General features: G+C 56.6%; 7 protein-coding genes across 7 annotated transcripts; 4 read left to right on the forward strand and 3 right to left on the reverse strand.

Moving 5' to 3' along the window:
• Positions 1–1,360: 1,360 nt before the first annotated feature.
• Positions 1,361–6,932, forward strand: SPBR_01187 (histone demethylase JARID1; the record flags this gene model as incomplete). Its single annotated transcript, XM_040759498.1, has 4 exons — positions 1,361–1,948; positions 2,044–2,092; positions 2,163–5,709; positions 5,786–6,932. 4 exons carry the CDS (start codon positions 1,361–1,363, stop codon positions 6,930–6,932), a joined length of 5,331 nt encoding a protein of 1,776 aa, XP_040619100.1.
• A 1,108-nt stretch (positions 6,933–8,040) lies between these two features.
• SPBR_01648 (transcription initiation factor TFIID subunit 6) lies at positions 8,041–9,558 on the forward strand (the record flags this gene model as incomplete). The annotated part of the gene is made up of 1 exon (XM_040759958.1): positions 8,041–9,558. One exon carries the CDS (start codon positions 8,041–8,043, stop codon positions 9,556–9,558), a length of 1,518 nt encoding a protein of 505 aa, XP_040619101.1.
• A 406-nt stretch (positions 9,559–9,964) lies between these two features.
• SPBR_01598 (splicing factor 3A subunit 3) lies at positions 9,965–11,620 on the reverse strand (the record flags this gene model as incomplete). The annotated part of the gene is made up of 1 exon (XM_040759908.1): positions 9,965–11,620. One exon carries the CDS (start codon positions 11,618–11,620, stop codon positions 9,965–9,967), a length of 1,656 nt encoding a protein of 551 aa, XP_040619102.1.
• A 374-nt stretch (positions 11,621–11,994) lies between these two features.
• On the forward strand, positions 11,995–13,374 carry SPBR_01716 (ATP-dependent RNA helicase; the record flags this gene model as incomplete). Its single annotated transcript, XM_040760026.1, has 3 exons — positions 11,995–12,100; positions 12,183–13,223; positions 13,316–13,374. The coding sequence occupies 3 exons, from the start codon at positions 11,995–11,997 to the stop codon at positions 13,372–13,374; spliced, it is 1,206 nt and encodes a 401-aa protein (XP_040619103.1).
• A 5,800-nt stretch (positions 13,375–19,174) lies between these two features.
• SPBR_01603 (uncharacterized protein) lies at positions 19,175–20,818 on the forward strand (the record flags this gene model as incomplete). The annotated part of the gene is made up of 2 exons (XM_040759913.1): positions 19,175–20,671; positions 20,735–20,818. 2 exons carry the CDS (start codon positions 19,175–19,177, stop codon positions 20,816–20,818), a joined length of 1,581 nt encoding a protein of 526 aa, XP_040619104.1.
• A 455-nt stretch (positions 20,819–21,273) lies between these two features.
• On the reverse strand, positions 21,274–23,041 carry SPBR_01555 (mitochondrial export translocase; the record flags this gene model as incomplete). Its single annotated transcript, XM_040759865.1, has 2 exons — positions 21,274–22,905; positions 22,985–23,041. 2 exons carry the CDS (start codon positions 23,039–23,041, stop codon positions 21,274–21,276), a joined length of 1,689 nt encoding a protein of 562 aa, XP_040619105.1.
• Positions 23,042–23,907: 866 nt separating this feature from the next.
• Positions 23,908–24,341, reverse strand: SPBR_02109 (mitochondrial import protein; the record flags this gene model as incomplete). The annotated part of the gene is made up of 2 exons (XM_040760418.1): positions 23,908–23,952; positions 24,060–24,341. 2 exons carry the CDS (start codon positions 24,339–24,341, stop codon positions 23,908–23,910), a joined length of 327 nt encoding a protein of 108 aa, XP_040619106.1.
• Positions 24,342–27,662: the final 3,321 nt, after the last annotated feature.

Genomic DNA, 27,662 nt, shown 5'->3' on the forward strand with positions numbered 1-27,662 from the left:
CGCCATACTTTTCTCTTTCTGCTCAGCTGCTCTCTTTTCTGGTCGCAAATGGAGGCTACTCTGTATCTTACGCCGAATGCCCACACTTCACACGCCCTTTAACCTCACCTGGCTGTGTCATGAATTCTTTCCAGCGCATCCGGACCTGGTTCTTTCTTGATGTCCGTAGCTCTTTCCCTAGTTGTTGGTCTCGGCCTTGCGTTCCTTCCCGCTGGAACTCGACAGCCCTTGAATTCGTCCAGCGGTTTGTTTTGGCCCGTCGCTCCTTCCATCGCATCGTGTTATGTCTGCGCACCTTCCTCGTTGTAATTTACAGCGCTCCCTTCCCAGGCCCCGATCCAATAATATCCCTTGGTCCACCGTATACATCTTTTGACTGCACCGGAAACAAACTTCACTTCTTGTTCTCTTCTCTGTCTTTTTCTTCTCTTCCCTCACTACTTCTTTCACCCTCGTATCGATTGTGTGCCAGCCAGCCACGACCTCCACGCCCCACGACCACAATTCGCATTGATATTTACCGCTCCTCAGGAACTGTGCCGCCAGAGTTTCCAAAACTCTGTTGTACAGCCGAGCCACAACTTTCGTCTCTCCTAGTTTCGACGTCTTTTCCTCAGTTTCCCAATCTCTTGGCCTCGTTCAGGCTACGATTCCCCAGGGCCCTCTCTTTTCCCCTTCTGGTCAACTCTTGTCTGCTCCGTCGATGGACTAGTCCCGGTTTTCGCACCCTTTAAATTCTTTAGTCTCGTCTAGTACAGAAGCCAACGCAGCCCGCCCATCAAACTCTCATAATCCCACAGTCCCCCCCAAGTTGGCCTAGCCTGCCCTCGTACTTGGCTCTTCTTCGGCATCTATCTTCGCCCTTTTCGCTCGTCTGACTCGCCAGCCTTTTTTCTTCTTACCATACGGCCTTTCAACTTCGTCACGACGGCGAAGTGGCATAACCACCTTCGAGCAAACCGACCACGCTTCGACCAATACTTCCTCTCTACTCTCATCACTCTTTCCAATTCGTTTCGCACCATCCTCTCGAAACACCCTTCTTCCATAACCCACCTTCCGCCTCCAGATGCATATCCGGATAGACACAACCCACGGATGACGGCCGTTTCGGCACCCTATTTCCTTTCCCCTCGTTTCGTTTTGCGGGAGACTTGATTGCCTCGACGACTCGCTCTCGACGGCACACCATTTGTGACAGTATAGACTCGATACTCGACTAGCACGCGAACGATTGATAGACGACGACGACAACGATTCGTCCACCTGAGCTCGATTACGACATCCGGCCCATACGGCCCTCCCTCTTTCCTTCCCTTTCGGCACGTACATACATATACTCCCACACATTGCGCCGACGATGATGGCCATTGTTCCTGCTCTGCCAGGAGGCTCTGGCGGGGCGAATGGCGGCGGAAAAGACGGCGGACGGAGCAATGGCAAGGACAGCGGCAGCAACGGTGCCTCGGGTGGAAGTGGCAAGTCAGGCAACAAGATTTTGCTCAAGAGCTCGTCAAGAACGGCTGCTGCAGCCTCCAACGCGCCAAGCACCACAACTAGCTCGCGCGCGTCACCTGCCGCCCTCGCGCCGGCACCCCAGACAAGCAATTCAACGTCGATGCCAACACGAACAAGGATGGGCGGCCAGTCGACTGCGGGCGGCGGCAGCGGTAGTGGTCCCCTGCCACCACTCAGCGCCATGCGGAGCGCGCCGCTGGATCTGAACTCGGTCGAGCGCCGCGGCCAGCCTACAGCGAGTAAGGAGACTGGGAAGCGCAAGGACCGCCCGCACAACCTGGAGGAGGCGCCGACATACTGTCCCACCGAGGAGGAGTGGAAGGATCCCATGGCCTACATGCGCAAGATCGCGCCCGAGGCGAGCGAATACGGCATATGCAAGATCATCCCTCCTGACTCGTGGAACCCGCCTTTTGCCATTGACACACAGGTGAGCTGCGCCATCACAATTGCACGATCCTTGCGGAGTCCGACGCGAGACGCCAAATGAACCATCTTCTCTAACGATTGCTGTCTTCCACACAGAAATTCCACTTCCAAACAAGAAAACAGGAATTAAATTCCGTCGAAGGCAGTACGTACATCTTTTCCTGCCTGCTTTGTCGTTTTTTCGACCCGTCTTTCTAACCATGCATTGTTCACAGGCACTCGCGTCAACCTTGGCTATCTCGAAGGCCTATTCAAATACCACAAGAACATGGGTAATACCCTGACTCGGTTACCATACGTCGACAAGAAGCCACTTGACCTCTATCAACTGAAGAAAGCCGTCGATTCGCGAGGCGGTTTCGACATGGTGTGCAGACTGAAGAAGTGGGCGGAGATTGGCCGTGACCTGGGCTACAGCGGCAAAATCATGTCGTCTCTGTCGACCTCTCTCAAGAACTCCTACCAGAAATGGCTGTGCCCCTACGAAGACTACCTGCGGTTGGCCAAACCCGGCGTGCACCAGCAGCTCGAGATCGAGAACGGCGGCCCCTTCACACCAAGCCCTGCTGCGAGCCCCATGGTCCGGTCCAATGTCAACACTCCATCCAGCGTACCCGGGGGCTCACCGGCCCGCAACGCTAGTGATGCGCTCCAGGCCTCGGTTTCCGGCAGTGGCCGTAACACGCCCGGCACAGCCAACAATACGCCGCCCCCGGCCGACTCGTCTGAAAAAGGATCGGGCCTGGCACCGGCACATCCCCTCAAACGCCAGCTTGCTGCCGGCGAGTCTGAAACGCCCACGAAGGAGGAGTCTGCCGCGGAAGGCGAAGAGGACAGCTCGGGCAGCAGGCGGAGTAAGCGATTAAAGAAGGAAGCTGTGCCTCGGGTGGCCGGCTCGTACATGTCGCTGCTGCGTCCACAGCAGCCACGCAAACCCCGCGACAACAATGGCGACCCCCGTGAGAGCTGTGAGCATTGCGGTAAGACAGAGAATGCCGGCTTCTTGATCGTCTGCGAGTCATGCGACCACGCCTACCACGGAAAGTGCGTCGACCCACCAATAGCCACGAAGCCCACCTCCGAGTGGAACTGCCCGCGCTGCCTTGTCGGCGACAACCAGTACGGCTTTGAAGATGGCGGCCTCTACTCGCTCAAGCAGTTCCAGGAAAAGGCCTTTGAGTTCAAGCAGAGCTACTTTGAGGACAAGATGCCGTTCGACCCCACCCTGAACTGCCACCGCCCTATCACAGAGGACGACGTCGAGCGCGAGTTCTGGCGCCTAGTGTCCAGCATCGATGACACTGTCGAGGTGGAGTACGGTGCCGACATCCACTGCACAACACACGGATCGGGCTTCCCCACGATTGAGAAGAACCCCAACGAGCCATACTCGACGGACCCTTGGAATCTTAACATGCTTCCGCTCCACCCCGAAAGTCTTTTCCGCTACATCAAGTCCGACATCTCCGGCATGACCGTCCCCTGGGTCTACGTCGGCATGATCTTCTCGACGTTTTGCTGGCACAACGAGGACCACTACGCCTACTCTGCCAACTACCAGCACTTTGGTGCCACCAAGACGTGGTATGGCATTCCCGGCGCCGATGCGGAGAAGTTTGAGAACGCAATGCGCGAGGCCGTCCCCGACCTGTTCGAAACGCAGCCCGATCTGCTGTTCCAGCTTGTAACGCTTCTCCCGCCCGAAAAGCTCAAGGAAGCCGGCGTGCGCGTCTACGCAGTCGACCAGCGCGCTGGTCAAATGGTCATCACGTTCCCCCAGGCGTACCATGCGGGCTTCAACCATGGTTTCAACTTCAACGAGGCCGTCAATTTTGCGCCGTCCGACTGGGAGCCCTTTGGCCTCTCTGGTGTCCACCGGCTGCAGCAGTTCCGTCGCCAGCCTTGTTTCTCACACGAGGAGCTGCTGTGTACGGCTGCGGATGATGTGCTGAGCGCGGCCACGGGACCCTTGACGATCCAGACGGCCAAATGGCTCGCGCCTGCGCTTGAACGGATACGGTACCTCGAGGAGACCAACCGCGACGGCTTTATGGCCAAGCATTACGGAGTGCCACACCACTGCCCGCTTGTAGGACGCGATACGGGCGTGGGCCGCCGCGGCGGCGAATCTGCCGCGCAGACCTGCTCTCTTGACATTGTGATCAACGACGCTGACGTCCCCGAAGAGGAGTACCAGTGCTTCTTCTGCAAGGGCTATACGTACCTGTCGCGCTTCAAGTGTGTCAAAACAGGCAAGGTTTTGTGTCTGCAGCACGCCGGGTTCAACCACTGCTGCACCGCGCGCGAGGCGAGCCGCTTCCTCGGGGAATCCCATTTTGTCGTCTATCGCAAGTCGTCGGACGACATTGAGGCCATGTGCAAGAAGATTGCCGAAAAGGCAGCGCAGCCGGAGGCCTGGGAAGAAAAGTACGACAAGATCCTGGAGGAAGACGCGACCCCCTCACTCAAGACCCTGCGAGCTATCCTGAACGAAGGTGAGAGGATCCCCTATGATCTGCCTTCTTTGCCGGTGTTGCGCGAATTTGTCGACCGCTGTAATCACTGGGTTGAAGAGGCTACAACATACATTGTGCGCAAACAGCAAAACCGACGCAAGACCGACACGCGCAAATCCATCAGCGCGGCCAGCGGCGCCGAAGCAGCCGGCACCGGCTCAGCCTCGACGGCAGCCGGGGCAGCGGGCTCCACGGGATCGACGACAGCGGCGGCAACGGCGGCGGCGGCAGCCGTGGCCGACGAAAAGGAAAAGGAACGGGAGACCCGCAACATTTCCAACATTTACCGCTTGCTCGACGAAGCCGCCCAGATCGGATTCGAGTGCCCCGAAATCCAGCTCCTCCAGCAGCGCGCCGACGCCATCAAGATCTTCCAGGAAGACGCCAGACGCGCGCTAGCGCACGTCTCCACGCAAACGGTCGACACCATTGAGAACCTGCTCGACGAAGGACACAGCTTTAATGTCGACGTGCCCGAGGTCGAGAGCCTGACGCGGTTCCTAGACCAGCTCAAGTGGGGCCAGAAGGCGGAAGCGAGCCGGACCGAGTACGCGGCCTTGGACGAGGTGCTCAAGCTGCTCGAGGACGGGCAGCGCATGGGCATCCCGCAGTACAACGACCACATGATGTTCCTAGAGGGCCAGGCGGCCGCGGGGCAGCAGTGGGAGAAGAAGGCCAAAGAGCTGCTCCATGCGGACGCTGTCCACTACCCGCAGCTCGAGGCTCTCTCGAACCAGGCGACGTCCGGCTCGATTCCGGTGACGGCGGCTACGCTGGCGGCGATTGACCAGATCCTGCACAAGCACAGGGATGCGCACCGCCAAGTCATGGACCTCAACATGCGCTGCCGCGAGGCGGAATACAAGAACCGGCCCAAGTACTCGGAGGTGGTGGCGCTGATGAGCAAGATCGAGGAGCTGCAGTCCAAGCCGACGGGCACGCACGAGCTGGAGCGGGAGCAGAAGCGCAGCGAAGACTGGATCCGCAAGGGCAAGCGCGTCTTTGGCAAGACCAACGCGCCGCTCTACATCCTGAAGAGCCACCTGGAGTACGTGCTGGACCGCAACAACGACTGCTTCGACACGCAAGACGACAAGCCGCGCACGCCAGCCGAGCCCGCATCCCGCGAGCCAAGCCCTGACGAATCTTCGGCCGCGTATAGGAACGCGAAGCTTCGTGAGGTGTTTTGCATCTGCCGGCGCACCGAGGCGGGCATGATGATTGAGTGCGAAGTGTGCCACGAGTGGTGCGTCCCTCCCCCCCTCTTTCCCTACGACTATTTTATTACTGTATTTTTGATATCTAACCCGGGCCTCGTTTAGGTACCACGGCAAGTGTCTCAAGATTGCGCGCGGCAAGGTCAAGGAGGATGAAAAGTACACCTGCCCGATCTGCGACTGGCGCGTCAAGATTCCGCGCGATGCGGCCCGCCCTGACCTCGAGTCGCTCATCAACCTGTTCAACGAGATCCCCAACCTGCCTTTCCAGCCCGACGAGGAGCAGATCCTGGGCGAGATCATCCAGGGCGCCATGGACTTCCGCGCTAAAGTCGAGGACTACCTGGACCCCAACCTCACGTCGGAGAGCGACGCGATTAAGCAGCGCTTCTACCTCCGCAAGATTGAGGGCGCCGAGATCCTGTTGACGCGCGAGACCAACTTCTTCCGCCAGGTGCTCCACAAGCGCTTTCCCGTGGCGCCCGATCCGCCGCCGCTGATCGAGGAGTCCAAGAGCACGCGCAAGCCGCGGCCGACCAAGCTGCAGAAGATGATGGCGCAGTACCAGGTCGACGACCCGGACGACCTGCCGGAGCTGGTCAAGCTGCGCGCCAACAGCTCGCGGCGCAAGATGCTGACGGCCGGTACGGCGGCCGAGGCGGCCGCGGCGTCGTTTCGCTCGTCGGGCCTCATGATGCCCCTGGCCCCGGCCACCGCGCTGGGTAGCCCCCTCGATGCGGCAGCCCCTTCGTCGGCCGGCAGCGCCAGCGCTGGCGGACGCAACGCGGATCTGCAGCAGTCGCCGCCCGCCGACGCCAGTAACTTCCGCCGCAGCTCGGAAGGCTCGTACAACGCCAGCAGCTTCAGCAACTTTGGCCGGAACAAGCCACAGCCGTCGCAAGCGTCGCCAACGACGGCGGTGCAGTTGCAGCAGCAGCAGCAGCAGCAACGCCAGCCTCTTGACCGCCACAGCACGGTGATGAGCTTCGACAACGGCGGCCAGCAGCAGAGCCCCGGCGATGCGGGACGGCCGGCGTCGGTCGGTGCGACAGCTGCATCGTCTGGGCATACACGTGCAGGTAGCGACTCGTCGTGGCCCGCGACGGTTCCGGCGCGCCCGGCCGACGCTGACGCGAAGCGGCCGAGAACGGGCCTCTTTGATGCAGTGCCGACCGCGACCAAGGACACGCCGCGTGCGGAGAGCGGCAACGACGCTGGCGACCGTATGGATGTCGACAGCGGTGCCAAGTGAGATGTGCGTTTTTTTATTTTATTTTATTTATTTTACTTTTGTTTGCCTTGCTTCCGCCATTTTATTGTTTCCTGGGCATATCTAGAAGAAGGAGTGTTTTTTGTGTTTTTTTTGACGAAAATATGGAGCGTAATATTATGTACAAGAGACGTGGGCAGGGCGCAGTGTTATTACACACAAAAGTCAACGGGGAGTTTAGACGGTTCTTATTGTTACTTCAGAGGCGGTGTCTTGTCAGTTTATTTGAATGTCCGGGTCTGTTTCTTGGTCTGTCTTGTGTTCTTTGTCAACTTGTTCCCTGTTGTTTTTTGTGTCTGGCTGTCGCATTGTTTTCTTTTCTTTTGAATGCCTTTTGTGCATTTATCATTTACCTGGAGGTTCTATCTTTTCTGGTCCTTCGGTGGCATGTTTTCGTCTTCCAGTTCTATTGCGTCCATTACAGTGTAATTTATTCCCAGCTCATTCCATAATATACCGTCGATGACTTTGTGTCGTTTACCCTTTAGAAGGACAATAGTAAGTGCTGTGAGTACTTAGTGTACGAGTTTAGGCCTGGCAAGGCTATATTCAGTGCTTTTAGTCCCTAGTAGGTAACCATATGTGACGATCTGCACAGGCAAATGCAGGGCAACTCCAAATGCACACTTCACTGACCGTGTTCTATGCCAGCGATATATGCAGATGTATAGACAGTTGTTTGTTCTATTTCAGACTTTAAACAGGTATCTGTTGTCATCTGTCGGCAGTTTAGAGTTGTCAACTAATCGCTCTGACAAGGCTACGGAAAAGTGTGGCCATCCGCGCTAGTGCCACTATTGGTCCGTGCGCTGAATTCTCCTTGCGCCTCCGCACAAGTAAAGCTTCCACAACCGTCAACCGCCACTCAGAACTCACCTTGCATCAACGTCACTCGCGGCCCTTGTTCATGGTCGCGCACAACTTCCGGCGACACCCGGCAACATAGACGATAGGCGGCTGATGACGAGCTATACTGCGATTGATGCCTCTCCCTGAATTCGCCGACTGACGACGGCCCGAACCACTGACACAATTGACGGATTGAATCCGACCACACGCCCCCCCCTCCCTTCCTCCACGCACAGCAGCCATGGCCGCGAAGCCTGACGACGCGGCGGTTCGCCTTCTGTGGAACCCAGAAAACGTCAAGGACGTCGCCGAGTCTGTTGGCATCACGCAGATTGGCGACGACGCGCTGCGCTGCCTGTCGCAAGACGTGGAGTACCGCATCGGCCAGGTGATTGTCGAGGCGCTGCGGTTCATGCGCGCGGCCAGCCGCACGACGCTGACCGTGCAAGACGTGTCCCTGGCGCTGCGCGTCCTGGACGTGGAGCCGCTCTACGGCTACGAATCGACACGGCCGCTGCGGTACGGCGAAGCCAGCATCGGCCCCGGGCAGCCGCTGTTTTACATTGAGGACGAGGAGGTGGAGTTTGAGAAGCTCATCAACGCGCCGCTGCCCAAGGTGCCGCGCGACGCGAGCATGACGGCGCACTGGCTGGCGATTGAGGGCGTGCAGCCGTCGATCCCGCAGAACCCGACGGCGGCGGAGGCGCGCAGCACGCAGGAGCTCGTGGCCAAGGGCCCCGGCGCGAACCCGGCGCTGGCGGCGCTGGCGGGCAACGACAACGTCGGGTTCAAGCCGGCGGTCAAGCACATCATCAGCAACGAGCTGGTGCTGTACTTTGACAAGATCCAGGCGGCCATCCTCGACGACAGCCCCGACGAGGAGGTGCTGCGGCTGCGCGAGGCGGCGCTCGAGTCGGTGCGGTCGGACCCGGGCCTGCACCAGCTGGTGCCGTACTTTGTCAGCTTTGTGGCGACGCAGGTCACGCACCGCATCGACGACGTGACCATCCTGCGGCACATGATGGAGCTGACGACGGCGCTCGTCGAGAACCCGCACGTGTTTCTCGACCCCTACGTGACGCCGCTGTGCGCGCCCGTCCTGACGTGCCTGCTCGGGCAGAAGCTGGGCCTGGGCGGCGACAAGGCGGCGGCGGCTGGCGGCGGCGGCGGTAATGGTGGTGGTGGTGGTGGTGGTGGTGGTAGTAGTAGTAGTGGCGCTCCGGCAGGCGTGCAGGGCACCGACGCCGTCCGCGACATCTACCTGCTGCGCGAGCTGGCCGCGTCGCTCTTGGGCCTGCTGGCCCGCAAGTTCGCCAAGAGCAGCACGCTGCTGCGGCCCAAGCTCACGCGCACGTGCCTCAAGACCCTGCTCGAGCCCGACCGCCCCGTCGGCGTGCTCTTTGGTGCCGTCGCGGGCCTGTCGGCCGCCGGCGGGCCCGAGGCCGTGCGCGTGCTGCTGCTGCCCAATCTCAAGGCCTTTGACACGTACGTGCTGCAGCCGCTGCAGGAGCGCGGCGCCGCCATTGCCATTGAGCTGGAGATGCTCGTCGCGGGCGGTCTGCTCAAGGCGATCCGGACCCTGGTGCCAGCGACGCCGTTGACGCCCAGCGGCCGTGCGGGCGGTGGTGGTGGTGGCAGCAGCGGCGTTGAGACGGCCGAGTTGGTGGACTTTCTGGGCCCTGTGGTTGGGCAGCGGGTGGCGCAGCTGGGCGATTCGCGGTTGAATGCCGTGATTCTGGAGGCGCGGAACATTGAGTAGCAATGCGTGCGGGGGTGGAAGAGCGGACGCAGAAGAGGAGTCTGTTTATTTACATGTATTACTTTGGGTTTACGGATGCGCTGGGAGGTGGCTGATGGTCCACAAATGTAAAAAATATAGCCATCGGACGGGCGTTTGTGAGTTTCCAGTTTTGTTTTATCACGGCGCAATAAACATTCAAATTCTTCTTTTCGGAAAACATAACCTCGCGGCCTTTCATAATCTTTGTCCGCTGCTCAGGACGACGTTTTTCTCCTGTTCTTCTACATATACACGATCCTTGGACCGTAGCGGCAAACAATAAGGAAAAGGGGGCGTAGGCGTAGACAATGCAAAAAGGAACATATACATAACGGGTATATTGTCTACTGTACATAACGAAACCATACACACACAAGCGGGTTCACTACACCAACCCCTGCTTCTGCAGGTCGTAGTACACCTTTTCGGGCATCACATGGCCCTCGGCGTCCTCCATCTGCACCACGGAGCTCTCGTCCTGCTTGTTGCGCTTCTTTTCCTTTTCCAGCTTGTCCCACAGCCGCAGCGCCTCTTCGATCTTGGTGATGTCGCGGAAGAGACCCGGGTTGTTGATCCCCAGACACCGCAGGCCGTGGATGTGCCGGCTTTCGTTGAAGTGCTTCTCAAAGGCGCGCCGGCCCATGTACGTGTACTGTCCGCAGATCTCGCAGTCAAACTCCACGCCCAGGCCGTGCAGCCGGTACAGCCAGAAAGGGATGGGCTTGCCATCCCACGCCAGGGGCAGCTTGAGTGGGTTGTACACCTTGTCGTCGTCGTCGTCGTCGTCGTTGTCGTCTTCGGCCTCGCCGCGCCGGCCGTCTGCTCTACCACCACTACCGTCCACGTCCATGGCTTGCGCCGCCGCGGCCGACTCTTGCAGCATGGCGTACAGGTTGTCCAGCTCCTGCCGCCGCTCGCGCTCCGTCATGCCCTGGCGGCGCTCGACGTTGACGCGCGTGTCGTCCTTCTCGGTGCTCATGGCCGCGACGAGTCGCTGCACACGGTACTCGCGGGCGGCGACGGCCTTTTCCTTGAGACGGTGGGCCGCCGCGGCGGCGGCACCACCGACACCGGACGCGTTCCCGTTGCTGCCGTCGCGGGACGCAGCAGACTGCGCCTGGGCCCTCTGCTCGGCGGCCCGCACGTGCTTGCGCCCTGACAAGTGGCCCTTGTAGACGTTCTGGTTCTTAAACTCCTTTTCGCAGTCGGCGCACCACACGGCCTCGGGCGAGCTCAGCTGCGGTGTGCTGCCGCCGGCCCCGCCATCTGCGGTGCTGCCCGCGCCCTCCCCAGCGGCACCCAGGCTCCCGGCCGTCTTCCAGCTGGGCAGCTCGTCCCGGCTCCACAGCGCCTCAAAGTCGTCGTCAAAGCCGGCAAACACGCGGTCCAGGTTCTCGAGCGGCCGCGTCTTGCGCATGAAGCCTTCGAGGTAGTCGGCCAGCCCGCCGACGTATTGAAAGTAGTCGTCCGTCAGCTTGTCGCTGCGCTTCTGCGACGCCAAGAAGGGGTTGCTCTCGCCAAACTGGTCAAACACCTCGAGGTACTGCAGGTACGTCAGCCGCTTGACGTTGGGCAGATTGACAAACGCCTCGTAGTTGGCGTTGAGGTCAAAGTACCGCCCGAAGCCCTCCTCGCCGGAGAACATGGTGTCCACCAGCGTCGGCTGGAACTCGCCGTAGCCGTACTCGCCGAGCGGCTGCGGTGGCCGGTGCCGGTACCGCAGCTCGGGCTGGTCGACCTGGTCGGTCGGGTAGCGCTGGTGGTAGGCCAGGGTGTCGTCGAGGTTCCGGTAAAACAGCTGGAGCGGATCGCCGTCATCGCCCAGCAGGGAGACCTCGTCGGCCCGCATGTCGTGCGCGTCGCCGTAGAGCCGCAGGGCTTCGCCCGACTGCGCCTGCATGTGGTCCAGCAGCTGCGCGACCTCGTGCTCGCGGTTGAGGCGGTCGCGCACCTGCGTGGGCTCGTCGACGAGGCGGTCGACGACGGCCTGCTCAAGGCGCTCGAGGTCCTCGAGGATATATCGGATTTCTTCGAGGAGCATGGCGGCTGTAGGAGTCGCTTGGGTGGCGTTGGTGATGTTGCAATGAGTGCGGTTTACTATCCGATGAAGATGGAGGCACTGTTTTTGATCGCTACAGGCGCCAAAGCCAAGCAGCCAATAGCTCGGAGTTTCAATTTTCCGGCGCAAGGCTCGCGCGCTGCAGGCGGCAATTGGGTGGCGGGCTAGCCTTGAACTTTTTCGTTAGTGCCTATCAAGCTTCAAAGAGTGAAAGCCGACGCCGAACAACACCAAAGCAAAGCATTGGAAACGAGACACGACGATACGACACGACAACCACGATTGATTACGCAGACGACTGCGACACCAACTGACCTTCCCCTGCCCGCGATCCCCCCCTCACATACACCCACACCATGGCAGAGTCCAGCGGCAAGGCGGGCAAGCTCGACGACCGCGTGGAGCTGACCACCTCCAAGGAAGTCAAGGTGTTTCCGACGTTTGAGTCGATGAGTCTGAAGGGTAAGTACAAGCCAGGAGCCGCCAGGAGCCGCCAGGAACGCACGGGATGCTCTCCATTGCAGGCGACTAACACAGCCGTCAGAGAACCTCCTCCGCGGCATCTATGCCTACGGCTACGAGACGCCCTCGGCCGTCCAGTCCCGCGCCATCGTGCAGATCTGCAAAGGCCGCGACACCATCGCGCAGGCGCAGTCCGGCACGGGCAAGACGGCGACCTTCTCCATCAGTGCCCTCCAGGTCATCAATGCGGCGTCCCGCGAGACGCAGGCGCTTGTGCTGAGCCCGACGCGCGAGCTCGCGACGCAGATCCAGAGCGTCGTCAAGGCGCTGGGCGACTACATGAACGTGCAGTGCCACGCGTGCATCGGCGGCACCAACGTGGGCGAGGACATCCGCAAGCTCGACCAGGGCCAGCACATTGTGTCGGGCACGCCCGGCCGCGTGGCCGACATGATCCGGCGGCGCAACCTGCGCACGCGCAACATCAAGATGCTGGTGCTCGACGAGGCGGACGAGCTGCTGAACCAGGGCTTCCGCGAGCAGATCTACGAGGTGTACCGGTACCTGCCGCCGGCGACGCAGGTCGTGGTGGTGTCGGCGACGCTGCCGCAGGACGTGCTCGAGATGACGTACAAGTTCATGACGGACCCGGTGCGCATCCTCGTGAAGCGCGACGAGCTGACGCTCGAGGGCCTCAAGCAGTACTTTATTGCCGTCGAGAAGGAGGAGTGGAAGTTTGACACGCTCTGCGACCTCTACGACACCCTGACCATCACGCAGGCCGTCATCTTCTGCAACACGCGCCGCAAGGTCGACTGGCTCACCGACAAGATGCGCGAGTCCAACTTCACCGTCAGCAGCATGCACGGCGACATGCCGCAAAAGGAGCGCGACAGCATCATGCAGGACTTTCGCCAGTTCAACACGCGCGTGCTCATCTCCACCGACGTCTGGGCGCGCGGCATCGACGTGCAGCAGGTCAGCCTCGTCATCAACTACGATCTGCCCAGCAACCGCGAGAACTACATCCACCGCATCGGCCGGTCCGGTCGCTTCGGCCGCAAGGGCGTGGCCATCAACTTTGTCACCAACGAGGACGTGCGCATCCTGCGGGACATTGAGTGTAGGTGTTGTTTTTTTTTTTTTTTTTTTTTTTTTTTTTTTTTTGGCACACTGACGTTCATTTGTACACTCTTACTGACTCCAACCTTCCAGTGTACTACTCCACCCAGATTGACGAGATGCCAATGAATGTGGCCGACATTCTGTCGTAAGGCAGCGGAAGGCCAAGTGAAAACGAATGACAATGACGTTCAAAATACACTGATCCACGGCGCCGCGCCGACCAAGATATAGAGCAGGCTCGGCACGAAGAAAGCAAGCAAGTCGCGTCAAGGATTCCATATAAGCTGCACGCCTGGGTTGCAGAGTGGGAGGAAATGGGCGTGTTCTCGTAACGGTGAGTTCGCACCTTCTATCGCTCCTCGTTTTTGTCCTGGTCCTCCGTTCTGACCCAACCAGTCTCAAATACCAGATTGATTTTTGTGCCAAGACAAAGCAAAAAGCCCCAAGACCAAGACATTGCACCGTGCCGAAACCCGCAGACCCATACTAACCCAACGACACCACCGACGCGTGGAGAGGTCCGCGTAACGACCGTCACAAGAAAGCTACGAGTTGTGAAGACGCTGCCGAGGATAGTGTCCTCGCGTGACAGAGGGCAAGCCGAGAAGCTTACATCGCACTGACTGAGGAACTGAAAAAGGATACATAGCGCCAAGGAATGGGGCGATAGGAAAGAAGGGGAGACGGAGTTGTGTGACAGGAGGATGTAATGTGATGGACGAGCGTTGCATAAGAGGTCGACCTGTTGCGCCATCCAAATTTCGGGGCGCGTCATACTCAGCCATACGTAAACTCACTAGTAATGCTACATGTACACCCAGCCCGACGTCAGAGCCCAATGTGGAAATGGATGCGTTTGAATGGCCATTTTTTGCACTTTTGGAATGTTGCTGTTGTTGACCATTACCGTCCTCCGGGCAGAACCAGACTTGCGTCGGCTTTGGACAGGCCGCTCTCTGTTTCGTTTTGCCACAAACGGAACGCTCCGCGGACCAAGATGCTCTCGAGCACAGACCAGGTGGCTAGGCTGTTTGAGAGTATGCACAGAACAAGACGAGATGTGACGTGACGGTGGAAGGAAAAAGACTCTATGACTATGTTGGTATCATTGATTCCCGAGGCACAGCAATTCCAACGACATCGAGTCAACACTCGGTCCAGTTTATTGTATCCGGTCCAGCGTCTTGGGTCATTGGATCCCGTCGATGGCCCAGGTACCAGGTCGCATCGATCCTGTCAGGAGGGACACCAGTGTGGTGGTAAAGGTGGTCATAAATATCTGGCGTTGTAAGCGAAGTTGTCTCGTCACTTGGCCATGCCAGCCCATGTCCTGTCTCCTATCTCTGTTTCCCAAAGTACAAAAGCAACCAGGCCATAATTCGTATTAAATCTATATTTTCCCGTGTCTTTTACCTTCCTCGTATGTTTGTTTCTCCTCGCGGTTGATTGTTCTTTCGTGTCTGGCAGTGTCTTGACAGAACATGCAGAGCCGTGCCGTGCTCCGTGCGCTTTTGCAGGAGGTGCGCATCCCGGACCTGGTCTCCGGAGAGTGACTCTTTCTTTTCTCTTCCATGCTTCTTCTGTGATCGTTGGGTGGACCTTTGGCCATCCATCGACCTTGTCCATCGACCTTGTCCACCGACCTTTTCCACCTTTTCCACCGACAATCCACCGACTTTATCCACCGACCACGTTCATGTCCAGGCCCATGCGATCCTTGCCAATCTCCGTATCCACACCCACTTCCTCGCCCGAGGTATCGCCTCCACACCACACCACCGGCCACCGCCGGCGGTAATACTGGGCAAGAGTGAGACGCGAAGTACTCCCTGTTCTCGGTCACTGTGATGGTCGGTCTCTCGGCCAGGCACAATGGCCGCTCGTGTGCAGATGAAGTATGCACTCCTCTTCGCTGTGGGTGTGGCATACGGAGTTACGGATTACTCTCAGGCATGTTGACAAATTCGAATTAAGGTTAAGAGGACCCCAGCTTTGGTCTTTCGAGGCTCCCTCTGAATCTGGCCGGTCCGCGAAACGACGCTGTTTGATTCGCAGCCGAGAAAACGCGTGTCCGAAGAAGCCAACGTTCAAGGGAACGGGGAGTAAAATGACTGAGAACGCCATCTCTGGCAATGGACGACTTGACGCCAGATTTTCTGATAGATTTTCCGCCAAACTCGTAACCCGTAGTACGATATGCAACATACAAAGTACGGCATAGGTTGTATCGGTTGTGTCGTCTTGTCTCTGGCTCGTATTCTTTCGTCTTCTCTCCCTTCCGTACGAATGTACTTCGTCCCGTTCTGTCTTCTCCTCCCACTTACTTTACCCGATCCTGGTACCTGCATATGGTGTCATTGACCCTCCCTTTCACTCGTCAAGCCCCCCTGCTCTGTTCTTCTTTTTCTTTCCTTTTCCTTTCCTTTTCCTCTCCCACTTAACCCTGTCAACCACACAACCCCTGTCCGTCTGCGTCGTGGGTCCACCTCAACTCGCCCAGAAACGGGGCTGGCACCAGTTTTGCGCAGGCACCAATTTGCGGTCCGTTCGCGTTTCGACCGCTCTTGGACCGATTGTCGTCTTTGGCCGACTTTTGCCGTATTGTCTTTTTCCTTTTCTTTATTCCTGTTCTTTTTCCTCTTCTTCGTTGCCTTCTTTCGAATCCAACATGCTCCCCACCCAACGCCAGGGCCAGGCACATTCTGCACATCCTTTCCTTTCCTGTTATTTTCCCGTTCGTGTACGAAGTACTCCGTACACAGAACGCACTCAACCGTCCGATTTGCATATTTGTGTTAGCTTCTTTGTGTCAGTCTTCAACAGACAATCCTCCAAAACGGGCCCCCATGTCGTACGTTGCCGGCGTTGTGTACATGTACGCCGTGAAGACGCTTTGGCCAGAGCTTGGCTTGCTGCTCGTCAATCGTCCCTGGTACCGTCGTACGGGTGCGTAGTTTTGACTGCTGCGCTCATGTCCAAAAGATCTGCAAAACGAATAAACGTACCACGTACTCGGCTCAACAGGGTGTAAAACCGGGTTTCGTCTTTTGTACTGCTCCCGTTTGTTTGGTGCTTCGTTTTCGACATTCTCGCTTTTGGCTTGCGCGGTCTTGCCAGCAAGGGGCCATGGCACGAATGTTTCGAACAAGGCGCCCTTTGGCTGTCACACGTCTGCATGCAGACCTGGATGACGGGTGCCGCCGAGTCCGTCTCACGTCCCACGACTTGGACAGCGCGCCCGTTTGTTTGTGCTCTGCATTTCGGCTTGTGAACGGCGCATGGCGTGTTGTGTTTCTGCACAACACAAACTGTTTGTTTCACTGTCGTAGATCTGCCCGTCAAGCGGTCTCACCCGTTCGCCATCCTCTCCCACCGTGGCGTTCTTCCTCGTAGCCCTCCTTTCTGCACCGTATTCTCTATTCTCCATCGGCTATTCACCATTCACCATCGGCCCCGTCGCTCACCAGGCCTATACACGGCTAGGTCCTCCCGACGCGCCACGCTATTGGCACACCGTCACGACCCATGCTTTGGACCATGGTATCCTTGCAGTCCTTTTCATCTTTCTTGCCTCTTCAAGGCGTCTCACGTCCGCGTGGAGTGACGGCCGCGCCTGCACTCTTTTGTTTCTTGACCTGGCCCTTGCTCTCTCGCCAACTCCCTCTCCCCTCCTACATCCATTTGCTCACAAAGCTTGGCCAACCAACCTATTCTGCTCTAAATCTTCGCAACCGGGGCATTTTCCCGAGCTATTGTTCTCGACTGGCCTCTGTGGGTGCATAAGTGCACTGACCTTGTATCGAATCGGGCTTGGAGAAAAGCGAGCTTGGACGAGGGGAAGAAGGTATTGTGAAAGTCTGTCAGTTTTACTTACTCGATTTATCCTTTTCGAGCTTTTTCGAGCTTTTCGCCATGGCCAGGCCCCTCCATACCCTCAACATGATTGCTTGTCTTCGTCTTGCCATTTCTCGCTTGTTCCCCTGAATTGCGGTTGCCTCTTTCGGCTTGTATTCCACTTCAACCCCTATTTGAATGTTGCGTTTGTGCTCGCTGTGGTCGCTCCTGCTTTTTCTCGAGCCATGCCCTGTCCCTCCTCCTTCCTCGTAGTCCCAAACTGGTCCAGTCCGGCGCGCCTTCCCTTCCTGACACAGAGCATCTCACCATCGCCGGTGTGGTTGCCTGTGTCTCGGTATCTCTTATGAGTACTCGTAGTGTGCTTAGCTACCCATCGCTCTTGCTTTCCCCAATTGTCATTGCGACTTGCCCATCGAACTTCGCGGACCTTCCGTTTTCTCTCTAACATCCCCCCCAAATGCTCTTGCCTCATCCCTGGCCCTTTCTCTCGCTGTTTCTAGCTTTCCTTCTTCCTTCTCAGTTTTCTCATCTCCTCCTCTCTCCTCCATATCCTCTTCGCATCTCCAAACTAGAGCTTCAGCCTTGCTCTTGTTTCCTCCCGTCTGCCCTTCGCCCTCCGGCAACTGGACTTACAAGGCCAGCCCAGCCCTCAGCATTGCACGAAACGAACTGCCTCGTTTCCCTCACTTCAGGGCTATCTCTCTGTCTCTCCACCCCAAGCCGCTGACCTCACCGTCCGGTGTCAGCTTTCTGTTACGCCTCAATTTCGCCCACTGACATACATTGTATCGTGCTTGCGCCCCGGTTCTGGGCATATTGTAACACTCGTTAGTTCGCCACGGCCATCTACCAAATTCCAATACCCTCTGTCTACCTCGCCGCCTTACACCCCCCCTTTTCCTCATTTTCCTCATTTTTCTCTCATCAAAAACCGTTGGCTGCTCTTCTACTTCCACACATTTCTACTCGTCGAGACCCATACTGACCGCCGCCATTTGTATGCTCGACAGCTTGTATGCTCGACAGCTTGTCTGCTCTCTGGTTGTACTCCATTCTTTCAGGAGCTTGTCCTAGCTTGTCCCAGCTTCCAATCCAAGCGAGCTCCTTGCTCATTTTGTCTCTTGGGAGGGAAGCCACCGTGGACCAATTGTCTGTGTCCGACCGTGTTTTCACGTTGGACTTTTCCCTCTCGTCCTCCCTTTGTTCAATTCTCGCTTTTCCTCCCTTGCACCTTTCGACTCGTCTCGGCCTCGCTTTATTTTAATTTTTTTATCTCTTGCAGCTCGCACCTGCAGTTTCGTCACCTGCCATCCACTCATTCACCTTTACCGCAGGTTCTGTACCTGGTCGTTTCGCCACTTTCAGCTCGCGCAAGCTCTGTCTGTTGATCCACACTTTGCACAGCTCACTTTGCACAGCTCGTCTCCTTATATTCTCCTGAGACTCTCCAAAGTAGACACGAAAATCCAGGAACCTGAAAGTCGAGAGCTCGAAGAATTGCAGAGTAGTTGGAGACAACGAAACAGGAGGGCCACAAACAATAGCCCACAGAACAGGCGACAACACGAGTTTCAAGAAAGTACACCTGGCCGCCCTGATCTCTTCCTCAAGCTAAATAAATTCAGCTTTCGGCGCCGATTCCTATCTCTCCAACTCGCCCGCACAGCTCAGAAGCTCTCTCGCGCCTCCGATCGATAAGACGCCCGACTCACATCGGCCAGTTCCACTCAAAGTTCACTAACAATCTATCTACGGAGTTCTGGTGCTACCACCAAAACTACCAACACCAAGACAAAACTCCCAAACCTACTGGTCCGCTGACCTCCTATCTCGCCCAGTTCGGCCATTCGCTTTCTATCGGCACCCCTCCTCCGCACTCCGCCCGCCTCCCCTCGCAACGGGCGGACAAGCCCAGGTCAGAGAATGGGCCTCTTTTCACGAAAGGATAAGGCCTCGCCGAGGACGGCTGCAGACCACAACGCCAATGGCTTGAGTTCTTCCAATTCAAATGCGTCTCTAAATTCGGCCAACTCTCTCAAATCTCCCCTCTCTCCTTCGTCTGCATCCCAACAATACGGATTTTCTTCTCACAATATGAACAACCGCTCGTCTGCTGGCACCGCCGGCACTGCCGCTACGTCGGCCACCGCCGTCTCCTCCGGCTCCATTCCAGGAACCCCCGCCTCATCATTTTCGCCCGTTCACCTGCCTAAAGTCGACCTGCCTCGGCCGCCCGACCCAGCTCTAGACCCGGCAGGCTACCTACGGAGTCTACCTGCCGTGCGCGAGCGGTCGCGTATTATCGGCGACAAGGCACTGCGAAACGAGCTCCATCACTTTGACGTGGACATGTCTAAATTCCCCGATGTTGTTCGCTTCGTCAGCCAAATCATCAAACGTGACTACGACGCACCCTACGCCTCTTCCATACCGCCCCATGGCCGGTATCAGCATTTCGCCGTGGGTGGCCGCGACCGGGTGGCCATGCTGCTCAAGACATTCCCACCAGAAATCGACAACACCGAACGCTGTCGCCGCCTGATCGACCTGTTTCTTGTCAGCGTGCTGCTCGATGCCGGTGCTGGCACCGAGTGGCAATACAAGAGCACAGAGAACGGCCGCTTTTACCGGCGGTCAGAAGGCCTAGCCGTGGCCAGCCTGGAGATGTTCAAGGCCGGCTTGTTCTCGAGCATGCCTTCGGCCAACAAGACCCAGGTCGACATGGACGGTCTACGTTCGCTAACGGTCGACGACCTTGCCAAGGGTCTGCAGTCTCGGCCGGGCAACACAGTGGCAGGCCTAGAGGGCCGTGCCAGTCTACTGATCCGCCTTGGTGATGCGCTCGCCGCCAATCCCGACGTCTTTGGTATGGACGGCCGCCCAGGCAACATGGTCGACTACCTACTGGCACATCCGACGACGCAGGCGTCGTCCATGCCCATTGTGCTCCTACCCGTGTTGTGGAGCCTGCTGATGGATGGTTTGGCACCGATCTGGCCCGACGCACGGACTGCCGTCAACGGCATCTCGCTAGGTGACGCCTGGCCGTGCAGCACTATGCCCCAGCCGTCCGGCGCCTCGTCACCCACAGCACCAAGGGGCCGCAAGTTGTCGAACCCTACGTTTTCGCCATTCCCGTCGTCGGCCTCGTCGAACTCGGTTGGCTCGACTGATGTCGCTGCCTGGGAGTCGATTGTACCTTTCCACAAGCTGACGCAGTGGCTGACATACTCGCTGATGCAGCCCATGCAGTCACAACTGAAGATCCACTTTGCCGGCACCGAGCTGCTCACAGGCTTGCCCGAGTACCGCAACGGCGGCCTCTTTGTCGACCTGGGCGTGCTGACGTTGAAGCCCGCCGACGTCGAGCGCGGCCTAGCGCACTACCGGTCGTACTACGAGCGCACGGGCACCACAGGCGTCGAGGTTGCGCCCATGTTTGAGCCCGGCGATGATGTCGTTGTCGAGTGGCGCGCCGTGACCGTCGGCTTCCTAGACCGCCTGGCCGTCGAGGTGAACAAGGCACTGCGGGCTGACCTGCAAGGCCACGAGCTGAGCCTTCCACAAATTCTCGAAGCAGGCAGTTGGAAGGTATGTCAACCATTTAGGAAGGAACGAGACGTCGCAAATCAGACCATTGCTAACATTGTCCAGGGTGGCCGTGAAATCGCCGAGATGTCCCGGCCGAATACCAAGGAGCCACCGATTCTGATCGACTCCGACGGAACTGTCTTTTAGCTGTGCTACGATAACTTTGTTAACGTCACGTTTACGTATTTGACTTGAATGTACAAATCGGGGTGCATCAACACTATTATGTTTCTGAATATAGATTGCGCAATGTCCATGATACATTTTGCAAGTTGTGTTGCGTATATGCTCCGAGTGAAGATTCTTGTTGTGTCTAGGTACATGAAGACAAATGGAAACATGAAATAAAACCCCCTATATGCAAAAATGTACAGTCAGGATGGCTGCCAACCATCTGATATGCCCTCTTCTGTCCCAATACCCAGAGCATAAACATAAAATAGCCGACAATGGCCAAATATGAACCACCCGTTCGTCGCGCACGTGTAAATATTTTGTCCGTTTTTCTCTTTCTTTCGCTTCTCATACAATCTCCAGAAGTGAAAATGTATGATGCATATTTTACACGCTTCCCGTTCCACTCCCCAAAACGTCTAATAGTTTTACTGCCACTTGCTGTTCTTGTTCTGTTTGCCGTCGAGCGTCTTCTTGGCTGCGCGGTACTGCCGCTCCGCCTCCCGGCGGTGGTACGCCTGTGTCTCGTCCTCCATGGCGCGGCGCTTCTCGTAGTCCTGGGCCTTGCGCAGCAGCTCCTTGTCCTTGGACGCGGCCTGCTTCTCCTTGGCTGTGCCCATCAGCTTGCCCCAGCCCTTCTTGGCCACCTCGACGGCAGAAGGCGGCTTCGTCAGCAGCTCCTCGGCCTTGGCGGCCTGGCTCGTCTCGGACGCCGCGTCTTCGGCTGCCTCCTTGAAACCCGTGGACGTCGCCCGCGGGGCCTTCCAGGATGAGTTTGGATCGACGCGGAACGCGACGGGGCGGGCCGCTTGCTGCTGGTGGGCCGAGCCGCCACCAGGCAGGTTGTTAAGGGCGCCGCCCTGCAGCATCTCGTGCATGGGCGGCAGACCCTTCCACGCGCGCAGCCAGGGCTGGTGCCACAGCCAGGTCTGGATCATCTGGAGGACGGAGGACGTCAGGAAGAAGAAGGTGAGGCCGGCGCTCATCTTGATGGTGACCAGCACGCTGATGGGCGTAATGGCCATCTGGATGTACTTCATGGTCTGCTGCTGCTCGGGGGCCATGTACTTCATGTTGGTGCGGAAAATCAGGTACATGATGCCGGCCGAGGCGAGCGGCAGCACAAAGTACGGGTCGGCCACGGTCAGGTCCGTGAACCACAGGATGCCGCCCGTCTCCATGCCGGGCACGGGCAGCGCGCCCGTGGCCCGCAGCAGACGGAACATGCCGTAGCCAAAGGGGATGTTGATCATGGGCACAAACATCTTCCACGTCGACACGTCCATGGCCTCCTGCATGCGCTTCATGGTGAGGCGCGCCTCCATGGCCTTGCCCTGGCCCTGCGCGCCGCCCTTGAACGCCGAGGCCTGCATCTCGGCCATGGCGGCCGCATACCGCGGATTCTTGCGCAGCACCTGCAGCTTCGCGCTCTGCTCGGCGGCCGTCAGCGATGGCAGGAAAATGGCCGCGCGGAACAGGAGGGCCACGCCCACAATCGACGCCCACCAGGGCAGGCCCGTGTAGACGTGGACGTGCTCGAGCAGCCACTGGCACAGGCTGGTGGGGCCCCAGCCAAAGTCGAGGCCGAGGGCGTGCAGGTAGCCAATCTGGTTCTCGGCCATGTCGAGCAGCGCCGAGCCGTCCAGCAGGTCGGAGAGGGCGGCCGGGTCGGCCGGGTCGGGGAAGGCAGAGGCAGAGGTCGTAGAAGCCGGCGGCTCGGGGACGAACTCGGTCGGCGCAGGCGTGGCCGTTGATGATGATGATGGTGGTGGCGGCGTTGTTGGTGTCTGGCTCACGGCGGGAAGGATGTCGCCTTCCTTGAAACTCTTGTTGCCGGACGAGAAGGGCCACAAGGAAAAGGCGGCAGCTGACGACGGCATGTTGGTGCGGAGGAGGTTGTGTGTGGAGTTCGTCGAGTGGTGGCTGCCGCTCAATGCAGCAGCGCCGGCGCGCCGCCCAGACAGCTGGCCCAGCGCAAGGCCCGAGGCGGCTGTTGCTGGTGAGCCAGACCGGCTGCGCAAGGCCGTGCTAAAGTTGCGCGCGCATCCTGCTCGCGAGGTCTGCCAGGAGGGCCGGTCAGCGACAATGCGACAAAACGTTGGCGTCCGAGTGCGCACAACATGGAATTTGTGAACCTACCACTTGCCGAAGCCGCAGGGCTTGGCTGGACTGGACGAGGCCCCTGCTCGGAAGCATGGTGATTTTCTTGCAGACACAACCGTCAAAAACAGGACAATCGATTGTCCCTCCGGTTTTGTGGTGTGTGGTCTGCAAAACGTGGTGTACAATGGCTCAATGCGGTGCTACCAATTACCGTCGTCGCTTCGAATCTTTCGAGTCGATTTTTTTTTTTTTACCGTGTATTTTCCTGCGCGGCGGGGACAGTAGTCCAGGGCCTAGGCTAGCTAGACCGGCCTTGAAAGAGCCCCAAAGCATTTCCCCCAAAAGGCCAATCCACTACGCTGGGAGCCCCTAGGCACACCGCTGCATAGCAAAATGGACCAATCACAGACTGGCTCCAGTTGGTTTTGGAGGGGAGAGTGGTGAGTTCAGCAGAGCTTGGTAGATCCTTTGAGGGAGCATGTGGTATATACGGCCAGTGGTTCGCAGACTAGGTTCTTATGAGAAAGGTTGTTCTTTACTTTTTGCATGCCATGCTCATGTTCATGCTATCCTATGTACATTTTGCACGCTCCTCCTTTCGGCTACCCTCGTAGATCCGTGTCATGCGCCATATGTCCAAGTCTATTTTGTGAATCATTCATAATCTGTCGGCCGCAGCGGCTGTTTTCGTTTTTAATTTTCATTCGTCGAGTACCTTTATCCCTTGCCGAGTTCGTAAGATTGAGATGTTGACATGTCGCCGTGGGTGTAGAGCAAACTTGGTATCGATGGCCCCAACTCAACGTGCTGTCGTCTGCGTCCGCAGTCAGGCCAGACTGAGCCGGGCCGAGACGGTCAGTCTGTCGATGCCCTTTCACATGGCTTTATCCACAAAGCGTGCCCTCCCTCAACCTCCTTCAGTACTCCAACGCAGCAATCTCGTCCACACTCGGCAGCAGTCACCGCCGCTCGCGCAGCTCGACGCCCGGACCGACCGCATGCGCCTGTCGCCGCGAGAGAGGGAATACCTATTCACTGTTAGTCGACTTGGTTGCTTTCTTTGCCCTCGCCAGGTTGCGTCCCAACCCTTCTCACTCCCTCTCCCACTTACCCTTGTCCCGCTCCAGCCTAGCCGAAAGGCAAACTCGTGTGCAAACAGCTCGCCAAAGCCCATCATCATGCCATTGACAAATGGCAAGAGTAGGTTGATTGTCGCCCCACGGAACAGCGACCACAGCGTCGGCGGTCGGTACAGAATGATAGGTTGGTCGTCCTGCGACGAGGAGGTCGACGGCACGTCCGACGGCAGGTCCTCGGCGCCCGAGTACTGCTCGCTGTCCGAGTGCATGGTCACGCCGGACTCCGCCATGGGATTTGGTACATCGTCGGCCATGTCGGTTGATCGCCGGAGTCTGCTGTGCGTTGTCCGTACGTCCGTCGCGGACAAGAGTCGCCGAAGGACGAGCGGGAAGGGGGGGGGGGGGGGGGTGGGTTTGCGGTTCGGCGTGGGGTTGGTGGCCAGAAACAGGTTTGTGTACCAGATGCTGTTCAAATAGAAAGCGACACTCTCCGCAGGGTTGCCGTCGTCGTCTCGTCGTCGTCACAGGCCGCCAGCGTGTTCAAAAGTCGAGAGTAACGGGGAGTGGCGCCGTGTTGAGGGGAAATCGAGGAGCCGAGAAAGGACGGCAATGCACTACGGAATGCTCCGCATCGCAGCAGTTAGTCGCTGGAAACAGCTCGCAGCCGTGGCGGCTAGCCTCGCTCAACCGCGCAGAAGGTCAGTGCACGAAAGTCAGAGTCGAGGTCACGTGATGAGAAACACCGAATAAAATGTTAGCGATTCTTGATGACAAGAGAAAGTAAATAAATGCGATTTTATTCTTTTGTGCAATTCAACGGTAACTCTGAACGGGCGTTTCTCTCCCCAGAACACTTTAAGCCAATTTGTTGTTCATGCATTACTTATCGTCATTATTCGTCTTTTTTTTTTACTTTCTTGATTCGTTTGACCTTCCACTTTATTGTTCATTTACTATGATTTTACTTTTTTTTAGAAAAATTAAATATTTGAACGGTGAGTTGATTGTGTCCTTCCACAAGCTGTCGCACGCAACCGAATATCCACACATGCTGGCACCCAGCTGTATATGACGGCCACTTCTACAGACAAGCTTAATGCTTTTCATCCAGTGTCGTAATCCAAAGACATGATTGTAGTAATGAGCTATTGATGGGTGCACTGAGTTTACTTTATGATTGCAGTCATGCGTAAAAGAAGACTGCAAAATACGTTGAAAGAAAACAGACGACCAATGGCTTTGGCTGCCCATTATGAAGGCCGTTCGTGTAGACTCATCAAATAAGCCAAAGCGTATCAAGGTGGCATCCGATTGAGCGAAGACGTGGTGGAATGATATGTAAGCAAGAGTGACTGTGCCATAAGATGTAATAGCAAGAGGCAGCATACAGTCCGCCAATAGAGCACATACAAAACAAATAGCAAAGACGAATCCTGAGCGTTTAGAATACAAGGCAACAGCAAATAATAAAATATTAAATTACGGAGAGGAAGTGGCTACTAAACTCGTGTCCACCAACCTCGTGCACGCCGGTGGATGACCGCAACGAGAGCAAAAAAACAACAAAGTCGCTTTGGTGAGATACTCGCGAAATATGAAGCAATCACTAATACGCTTCGCCATCCCCATTAGCAGTATTATTAAGGCTAAGAAAGGCGTCTCATCCCATGCAATTGAAGAGAGTGCGTAAGTACCTCACGAGAGAGTAGCTCTTTCCCATGTTTCTTGCTGTTTCCATGTGCAGAATGATATTAGGTGTTCCTGCCCTTTGACTTCGCTACGGCTTCCTTCTGTTTATCGTGGTATTTCGCCACCTACGCACATCCTACGCCGGACCTTTGTCCCTGCCATTTGTTGGCGGACCTCAAGATCGTTCTTTCCTCCGTTTCGAGTGTTCTTTCCTTGGTAGAGCTACTTCTGAATTGTTCTTTCCGTCTTACAGAATTAACTTTGGCATGTGACTGCAGTCTTTGGGTGCTTCTTTCCGTGGAGAGCACGGCTTTGCTGTATGGGGGGATCCATTATTTTGATGGTTCCTTCTATTTTCGTCTCTAAGCATTAGTTCCTCCTTCCGACTGACCAGGTGGGTATTTCCATATCTCGTAAATTTTGAGGTTGCTCTTTCCCTTAAAGTGCATTGGTCTTTCCTTCTCAGTACGTCAGGGGAAGCACGTTTCTCTTGCGCACCTTCTTGATTGTCCCAATTTTCAATCGCGCCTTCCACGTACGCGTAGATCTTGAGGCGAAAAGCTTGGTGCAATTGCATGTTTTGACTATTTTTGGCTTTTGAAGGACGATTCAGAATTTGTTGCTCCTTCCTTTTATATGTAAAACCCCTGTTGCTGCTTCTCCTTCTAGGAGAACTCTGCCAATTCCGTTCTTTCAGTCTCGTTTTGGTCAGTTGAAGTTTCCAAAACGTTTCTGCGCACAACGCCTCCTACCTCATTTCCTTGACTTGATGCGGACGTTCTTCTTGGGTTGTTCGTACGCTCCTGTCGCCCACTACAAAATTGTTATTTGTTACTCCGGGCACCTCTAGAACAGTACTCCTCGTTCCTTCCCTCGGTAAATTATGGACACTGCTTGTTTGGGTTGCTCCTGTCGTTTGGGATTGATAGATCTTGCTTCTGCTCTTTGCAAGGAAAGAACACATTGGTCGGTGATATCTATGTTGAGCAGGTACGACGTTTGGCGACAGTCTCTCTTTCCAATTTCACAATTAGAACCCATCGTGCCTTCCAGCTTCTAGGTAACCTGGTCGTTTCCATGATCGGGCAGTTGATCGATCCTGCCTTGGATGGTCATAAGCTTTCCAGTTGAATGGACAGGAGGAGTTAACGGAAAGAAGCATCGGGCAATGTAGTTGTAGAATAGAATCATAACATTGTTGAAAGGCAAGTGCGAGGCAGAAGTAACAAATTTGTCCCAATCCGTTCAAAACAACCCGGATCAGCCAGCTCTTTACACAAATATAAATATCATTTGGACTGCTCTTGTTTCTCTCGATTTTGCATCTTCTGCCCTTTTATTCTTCTCTCATCTGTTTGTCTCGATGTCTACCACGCCGACTTCTTCCCCCTTCCAATTCCCTTTGCCGATCCTCGTATCTGTTTTCAACCTCATGCTCTTCTCCTTGCATTTGTCTTCCTTGTTCACCATGTCTCGACACGCAACCTTGGCGGCCTCGACCCCAGACATTCAGGTAAAGTCCTCCAGTCCTCTGCACAAGCAAGTCCTGATACATTTGAGCACAATCTAACAGTTTTTCTTTGCCCAGTCAATGCCCTCGCCTACCAAGCTCCCTAGAACCTCCAGTTCTCACACGAGCCCTCATTGCCGAACAAGATCCCCCAGCATGGATACAACGACATTGGCCATGATGCCATGACCAACGTTTGATTGGGTGACAAAAAATTTGAAACTGAAAGATGTCTTCCAGCTGTTGACACAACACCACATCATCCACTGCAAGTACCCAGCGTCCAGTGTATCCCATTCAAGAGGAACTATTGGTTCTAAGGCGCTTGCGGGAACCTGTTAGGAGTGCCCTATAAGGTGAGAATTTTATACTTCCCCAATGATGAGAAACACAAGACTGGAAAAGTCACACATAGGACGCGGTGCTCGGGCACGTC

This window comes from Sporothrix brasiliensis, assembly GCF_000820605.1.
Source record: "Sporothrix brasiliensis 5110 chromosome Unknown Cont18, whole genome shotgun sequence".
Taxonomy (NCBI): domain Eukaryota; kingdom Fungi; phylum Ascomycota; class Sordariomycetes; order Ophiostomatales; family Ophiostomataceae; genus Sporothrix; species Sporothrix brasiliensis.